We start from the raw sequence: 8,328 nt of genomic DNA on the forward strand, positions 1-8,328 counted from the left end.
GTATTATTTTTGGACTTTGGTAGTGGAATTGTTTTGTTGTACCATTCTCTTATTTTCTCCTTCTGAATATGTGTTTGATTTGTTGGAGATGGTGACTCATCATATATCAAATATTTGTGTAAGTCCATGCCATCAATTGAGATATATCGTAGACATATAACTTCAACAAACAGATATATATATAATGCTAAGGACATGTGGTTTTTTTCACTGTCTTTTACATTTTTCGTCAGTCTTCACTTTGTTTATCCTGAGTGTTCATTTCATTAGCTTCTTGGATTTCCAGAGTGATTCTTTTTCTACACAATCAGGTAACTCATTATAACACAAATGGTTCGTTCAATCTTAAAGAGTGGTTGTTAACTTAAAAATATAGGTCATGGAAGCCTCAAGATGTACCTTAACTCTGACAAGAATTAATTTTCTTTGTTCTTCCATTATAATCACACAAGCTCTAAAACCAAGTGTTCTCTCGCTGTGTCGCAGGAGGGGTGAGCCGGGCTGGAAGGCTTGACTTGGGTCTTCGAGTGTGAGAGGATAGGTCTTCTGGATGGAGGTCACTGGGCTGGAAGGCTTGATATGATGATATCCTCCGGGCCTACCGGGGTAGGCACCTGAAAAAGTGCTCCAACGATTAAGTCAGTAAATGACCAAAAGAGAGTATGATTAGAGACTGGGGGACCAATGCGCAGGTGCATATGGAATATTTGAGACTTGTCGAGAGTAGCCTCTCTTAAGTTGTGTCTTGAGTGGTTTCGCATGTGTGTTCCTTTTCTCTTGAGGGGAGGAGCTCCTATTTATAGTTGATGTAAACACAAGGTTCTTTGTTGGATGCTTTTGGTGTGGCCAACGATTTGAACTTATCAGTCTGTCTCTGGCAGAGCAGGGGACTGTTTTATGCGTGTCGGGCGGCTTAGTGAGGCCATACGTACTCTCTGCATAGTTGACTTATAGCTTGCGATAGGCTATGATAACCACAATAGAGGCTTGCATTTGTCGTAGTGCAAGGGTTAGGTGAGAGTTGTAAACAATGTGTGAAAAGTGCTGACAACGTGTCAAGTGGATGACAGAAGCGTGCCTTTGCACTAGTCTGAAGTGGCGTCCTGGTGGGGTTAGGATAGTTGAGGGTGTATTGTGTCTAATTGAGACAATGGTGGGGTTGAGGGAAGAAGGAATGATAAAAGAAGAAAAGAACTAAGAATTGGAGATCTATAGTAATAAAGAAATGTTGCATCACATTTTCACAGATATATATTTCCTAGGTGAACTGTACGCAATGAGATTTTTTAATATGATCGTGAAACATCAATAAATGGAATCTTCATTAATAGCCCTTGTTCTTTATCAGAACACAAAGGTACGGACTATGATGGATTAGATGTTGATGAAGGGGTAGGAAGTGGTCGCCTAGGTGATAGGAGGAAGCAAGAGAGTTGGGCCCGCCGGTGGAGGTACCTGAAAAGGTTCTCCGACGATCAAGTCAGTATATGAACTAGAGAAAGTGAGTGACAGGAAGAATAATATTAGAGAGTCAAGGAGTTGAGATTAAGATACTTCCTGTTGGTGGATATCCCTATTTATAGGAGGGAGAGTTGACATTGGGTTCTTGGCTGGTGGTGCGACGCGTGGCCGACCAAAGGTGTTGTCGGAAGTTGCTTTTCCCGTGTCAGGCGGTCTGGTAGGATCGTACACTGTGCCATTCTTGTCTTCTAGCCTGTGGCTGGTTTGGTACCCGTTCTGCGACCCGTCTGTCGTGCTGGTAGGTAGGTTGGTGGGGTACAGAAAGCATGATGTCCCTTGGGTCAACTTTGGTGGTCCCAACAAGTGGGCCCACCTCGGCGACCAAACATATGACCTTTGGTTCGCCGGGTAGGAACAGTTGCCCCCAGTCTGCCAGGATGCTGGATGAGTATGCTGGGAGACTTGATACGAGCCTCCTTTGATTTGAGTGAGGGGTTCGTTTTGGCGTCTTAATTGGTGGCTCTGTTGGGCGAGCTTATTGGATGACGGGATCTTTTCTATGGCGGACTGTCCTCATGAGGTTTGGCACCCTGGTGTTGAAAGGCCGTCAATTGAGTTGACCAAGGTGTTGGGAGAGGCTTGTTATGGCTGATTACTCTGTTGGGCGTATGGATTTATCTCGAACCTCTTGGCGTCTTTCTGGGACTTATGACGTATTTCCCCAATTCCTTGCACCACGTGGTAGGTATTAATGGCCTTGGGCAGTGCACTGGCCAGAGTGGACGTTTCATCATTTATCTTCTGCGACCTTTAATATCCGCCGAACTTTATTATGCCTTGGGATTGACCGCTGGTCACTTAACTGCTAACACGTGTCAAGATCTCTAGATTTTGCCGAATTTTCCTTATTTCTCGGATTTCCATTGGATCGCACTCGAGTGTCTTTCTATGGTTCTGATGAGGACATGGATGGGCCTGGTGATTTGGCCCATGGTCCAGGTTCTTCTATAAGTGGAGGTTTACGTGATGTTTTCACTTTTACGTATTTTGAAAATCTTTGAATTCACTCTGCCATTTCTTGCTTTTCGTGTGATCTCCTTTTGGATTCTTTCAACTTCTTCAAAAACCCAGGTAACCTTCTGTTCTCCATGGTTTTTATTTGCGATTATGAGTCTGACTCCGACGTGGAGATCCTCCATGGACCTCCACCGTGTTTCAAGAAATTGCCCCCTTCGTCTTATGCACAGGTGGAGGTTCTTGAACCGTTGAGTGTAGTCCCTCCCCCCTCCCCCAGAGGTGGAGGTGCGGGGTTTTATTGGAGGGGTGCCGATGACTATCTGGCCTCATTGCGTGCCAAATATGGGCTTAGCAGTTCTGATTCTGAGTCTGAGTCTGAATCTGATGATTCTTGTGATGGCAGGTTCATGACGATGAGGACTTATAAATCAAAGGCTCCGCAACTGTCTGTTCCAGCGGAATTGACCGGGGCAGACTCCCGATATTGGTGGGTGGATAGGGAAGTACTTGGGACGCATAGTACATTCCCTTATGGGAGCTCTCTTAGTCTGCCTGTGGGCAAAGAGTCGTTCCACGGTTTCGAGGCTGTTGCTCCCCGGACGGTGGAGAGGGTCTGCTACGATTTTGCTGAGGAGAAGAAGGATCGGTGGAGAGGGTCTACTACGACTTTGCCGAGGAGAGGAGAGATAAGTATACCTTCTTCATGTATGAGGCGTATGTCCGGCGTCTGGGGCTTCGTCTCCCACTAGAGGAGTGGGATATTCAAGTTTTGGCGCACTTGCAGCTCGCACCGAGCCAACTGACCCCAAACTCGTGGGGGTTTATTAGGGCGTTCGAGATCATGTGTCGAGCGGCGGGCTTCCCTTGCACTCTGAAGCTGTTTTTCTGGATGTTTCGGATCGGACATCGCACCAACTCTGATGAAGAGAAGGAGGGGCGTCATGGCTGGACGAGTCTGATTTCTCGGCCAAAATGGGGGTTGCTGACGCCGTTTTCTTCAAACGAGAAGAAATGGAAGGGTGGGTACTTCAAGGTTAGTGTTCGGTGGGCGTGGAACGATTGGTGTCTCAACAAGTCGGGCGAGCCGAGGTTTCCTTTTTCTTGGAATGGGGAAATTCATCAGCGCCCTGCCAAAGGCTTTTTGGTGGAGGTTGGAGACTTAAATCCGGAAGAGGCAAAGGCTGCTGAACTCATATCCTTCTGGATTGATGAGGGGGGGATCCTTCCTTGCTCGGCGATCCGTGATGGGGGCGGTGTCTTAACGGATCTTGTCGGTGGGTGGATCGGGTTTATCTTGCGTTCTTTGTTTGTCTGTATTTGTCTACCTTGTTTATTGATATTTTGCTTCTTTTTTGTGCAGTCGCATTAAAGACCAAAATGAATGAGAAGCTAAGGAAGAGTCTTCTCTTGAAAAGGACTGCTGCCACTGCCGTGGCTAAAAAGGATGCTGCTTCTTCCAAGCGTCAAAGGAGGTCATCTCCTGGTCCCTGTCCTACTGAGGGGTCTTCCCGCCAGGAAAACACGCCGCCTTCTTCAGAGAGTGGGGGGCCGCTCCAGAATGAGGTGGAACAAGAGTTGGTCCAGAACGCCAGCAGTCGTATCAACTGAAGCAGTTCCTTCTGTCGAAACTTTCAGGCTCCCTCCGCCCGCATCAACTGGGGATGAAGCCGGTCCGTCGATGCCCCCATCTTCTGGCCAGCCAGCTGGAGAAGGGGTTGGTCGTCCATCCGAGTCGATCAGGAAGAAGGGGGTTAGGGGGGGTCAAGATCGTATCTCTCCTGTCAACGTCCCCCGGGTTATCGAACAGGCGCTCCTTAACGCTAATGCGAAGGAGACCTTTGACAAGGTACATTTGTCCGTCTTGTTGCAGAACGTGAAAGGGAGTGCCGTTTTTATTGCCTCTATCCAGAAGTATCTGGAGGTGGACGGGGTCTTGGAGGCGCGGGTGGCGGATGCGGCGACGTCGAAGCTCCGAGCTGCACACGAGTCAGAGAGGCAAAGACTGGCCGACGCCCATGCTGCTGAGAAAGCGGAGCTAATCAGGTTGGGTGAGGTTGTCAAGGCCCAGGTGGCGGATCTGTCTGCTCACGTGGGGCTTTTGGAAAGTGACAAGTTGAAATTGACCGCCCAAGTGATGGAATCAGAGGGGGCCGTTCGTGCTAAAGAGGAAGCGCTTCGCCGGCGAGAGGAGGAGTCTGTGGCTTGGAAGGCCCGCGCTGAGGCTGTTGTGCGAGAAAATGCTGCACTTCTTAGGCAGGTGCATGCATTAAGTGAAGAGAAAAAGTCTCGGGAGGCTCGGGTGCGGATACTGGAGGAAGAGAATGAGCAACTGGAGCAGGCCGTGGGTGGAGCAACTGGAGGAGGCCGTGGGTGAGGCCGCGGCGGATGCTTGGGTAAGTGCTCAGTCTCAACTCGCCTTGGCGTATCCAGACAAAGACTGGTCTTGGATGCAGCTGGGGGCCTATGTCGAAGACGGGCGCCTGTTAATGGGGCGTGATGATGGTGAGCCGACGCTGATATCCTTTCCTGGCCAGGGTGGGGGGCCTTTGTAATTTAAACTTTGAGTTTCCTGTAATTTTTCTTTTTGATTGCCTTGTAACTCGTTTCCGGCTTTAATGAAGAATTTAGCTCTTCTCTCCTTTAATATTCTTGTGTGATGTTGTACAATCGATTATGTGGCATTTTCTGTATGTTTTGAACATGATGGTTTTGGCTCTCAATTTGCCAGCCTTTAGTCAGGCGAATGCCGATTTAGTATACGAGGATCGGCCTCTTGGAGGTAGGTAAAAAACCATGGTTGGCGCCAAGCAAAGGGGGTGAAGGCCGGCCCTTTGGGTGTAGGCTGAAATCATAGTTGGCACCAGGCAAAGGGAGCGAAGACCGGCCCTTTGGGTGTAAGTAGAAGATCATTGCTGACACCGGGCAAAGGGGGCGAAGACCGGTCCTTTGGGTGTAAGTAGAAGATCATAGCTGACACCGGGCAAAGGGGGCGAAGACTGGCCCTTTGGGTGTAAGTAGAAAATTATAGCTGACACCGGGCAAAGGGGGCGAAGACCGGCCCTTTGGGTGTAAGTAGAAGATCATAGCTGACACCGGGCAAAGGGGGCGAAGACTGGCCCTTTGGGTGTAAGTAGAAAATTATAGCTGACACCGGGCAAAGGGGGCGAAGACCGACCCTTTGGGTGTAAGTAGAAAATCATAGTTGGCACCAGGCAAAGGGGGCGAAGACCGGCCCTTTGGGTGTAAGTAGAAGATCATTGCTGACACCGGGCAAAGGGGGCGAAGACCGGTCCTTTGGGTATAAGTAGAAGATCATAGCTGACACCGGGCAAAGGGGGCGAAGACTGGCCCTTTGGGTGTAAGTAGAAAATTATAGCTGACACCGGGCAAAGGGGGCGAAGACCGGCCCTTTGGGTGTAAGTAGAAGATCATAGCTGACACCGGGCAAAGGGGGCGAAGACCGGCCCTTTGGGTGTAAGTAGAAGATCATAGCTGACACCGGGCAAAGGGGGCGAAGACCGGCCCTTTGGGTGTAAGCAGAAATTATAGAGATTGTAGGAAATGATTCATCATATAAGTGGAAAAGATTACAAGAGAAAAGCGACCACCCGGGTACGGGGTCGTTGACTAAGCATAAAATTGCCGGAGGTTGGCGGCGTTCCAAGTTCTGGGGATGTCTTTTCCTGCAAAGTCTTGAAGCTTGTACGCTCCTTTGCCGATCTTGCTGATGACTCGGTAAGGTCCTTCCCAGTTGGGTCCCAACTTGCCTTTTGCCCGTCCTATGTCTGCTCTCCTGAGTACCAGGGCTCCTTCGGAAATTTTTTCGAGGAATGATGGAAGAGTTGAACTTCGCCGCAGTCTTCTTTTTCACGCTTTCTTCTCTGAGACGGGCTTTTTCCCGGATTTCTTCTATCTCATCAAGGTTGTTTCTGAGGAGGGACTGATTATTGCCCTCATCGAACTGAATTGTCCGCCAGGTAGGTTCTCCTATCTCGACCGGGATCATGGCTTCTGCGCCGTATGTTAAATTGAACGGCGATTCGCCGGTTGTTGAGTGTGGAGTGGTTCGGTACGCCCACAGAACGTGATGGAGCTGATCTGGCCAGTTTGCTTTTGACTCGTCCAGCCTCTTCTTCAGCCCTTTCAGGATGACCTTGTTTGCCGCCTCGGCCTGTCCGTTAGTCTGTGGATGCTCTACTGAAGTGAAGTGCTGCTTGATATGGAGGCCTAATAACAGTGCTTGGAACTTTCTGTTTGCAAACTGGGTGCCGTTATCCGTGACTATGGCGGATGGGATGCCGAAGCGAGTGATTATGTTTCGCCAGGTGAATTTCTGGATGTTTGCCGAGGTGATGGTAGCCAAGGCTTCCGCCTCTATCCATTTAGTAAAATAATCGACGGCGACAATCAAAAACTTCAGTTGCCCTGCTGCTTGCGGGAAAGGCCCCAGGATGTCCATGCCCCACCTGCAGAAAGGCCAAGGTGCTTGCGTTGTGGTTAGTTCTTCTGGTGGGGCTTTGTGGAGGTCGGCAAACAACTGGCAACAGGTGCATTTTCGAGTGAGGTTGGTCGCATCCTTTTCCATGGTGGGCCAGTAGTACCCGGCACGTAGCACCTTCTTAGTGGGTGAAGCGGCGCCCAAATGATGCCCACAACTTCCCTCGTGCACTTCTCTGAGGACATAGTCCGCCTGCTCTGGACCAAGGCATTTGAGTAAGGGGGCGGTGAATCCCTGTCGGTATAATGTTCCCCGGAGCAGGGTATACCAAGAGGAACATCTGAGGAATCGTTGTTTTTCTTTCGTGTCAAGAGGCACGGTGTCGTGGATGATATATCGGATAAAGGGGGCCATCCAATTATCTGGGATTTCTATCCGTTCTACTGCCAAGACACTTGGGTGGTAGATTGTTCCTTGGACGACAGACCGATTGTTCCTGAGGCATTTGGTGCTGGCGAGTTTGGACAAAATGTCGGCTCGGGCGTTGCTTTCTCGGGGTACATGTTGAATGACTGCTTCGCTGAAGTCGGCCATGAGTTCCTTTACTTTGAGCAGATATTTCCCGAGGAGGGCGTCTTTGGTTTGATATGCACCTGAAACTTGAGATACAACTAATTGAGAGTCGTTGCAAATTAATACCTTTCGGGCGCCTACTTCCTTTGCCAGCTGCAGCCCGGTAATACACGCCTCATATTCCGCCTGGTTGTTTGATGTTGGGAATGTGAAAGTAAGGGAATGCTCGATGGTTACTCTCTGCCCATTTTCCAACAGAATGCCAGCCCCGCTGCCCTTCAGGTTAGAAGACCCATCGACAAAGATGGTCCATATCTGCTCTGGATCGCCCTCTGGTGCAGCTAGCTCTGCCACGAAATCAGATAGGACCTGGCTCTTGATGGCCGTGCGGGGTTCGAAACGGATGTCGAATTGGGAAAGTTCTATCGACCATGTGATCATCCGCCCGGCTAACTCTGGCTTGTGCAAGATTTGTCTGATTGGCTGATTAGTCCTGACGATCGTTGTATGAGATTGGAAGTACTGGCGCAGCCTTCGTGCGGCGACCAACAACGCATACGCCACTTTTTCTAGTTTTTGGTACTTTAACTCCGGACCTTGCAGGGCTTTGCTTGTAAAATAGACCGGACTTTGACCCTCCGCTGTTTCTCGGATCAGTACGGCCGCCACCGCCCCATCAGATACGGCGAGGTATACATATAGGATTTCTTCTGGAAGTGGCTTGGAGAGAATAGGTGGGGCGGCTAGATACTGCTTGAAAGTGTCGAACGCCGCTTCACAACTTTCAGTCCACTCAAACTTCTTACTCTTTTTCAGCAACTGGAACAAAGGAAGTGAAT

General features: G+C 49.5%; 1 protein-coding gene across 1 annotated transcript in view; it reads right to left on the reverse strand.

Annotated features, from left to right (window-relative positions):
• Positions 5,849–8,328, reverse strand: part of LOC109326333 — a 2,678-nt gene continuing 198 nt past the window's right edge. The window contains exon 2 of the mRNA XM_019559025.1: positions 5,849–8,308. Within this exon, the coding sequence (XP_019414570.1) occupies positions 5,849–8,308 (2,460 nt within the window). The remainder of the gene's footprint in view (positions 8,309–8,328) is intronic.

Source organism: Lupinus angustifolius, chromosome LG14 (genome assembly GCF_001865875.1).
Source record: "Lupinus angustifolius cultivar Tanjil chromosome LG14, LupAngTanjil_v1.0, whole genome shotgun sequence".
NCBI classification, from domain to species: domain Eukaryota; kingdom Viridiplantae; phylum Streptophyta; class Magnoliopsida; order Fabales; family Fabaceae; genus Lupinus; species Lupinus angustifolius.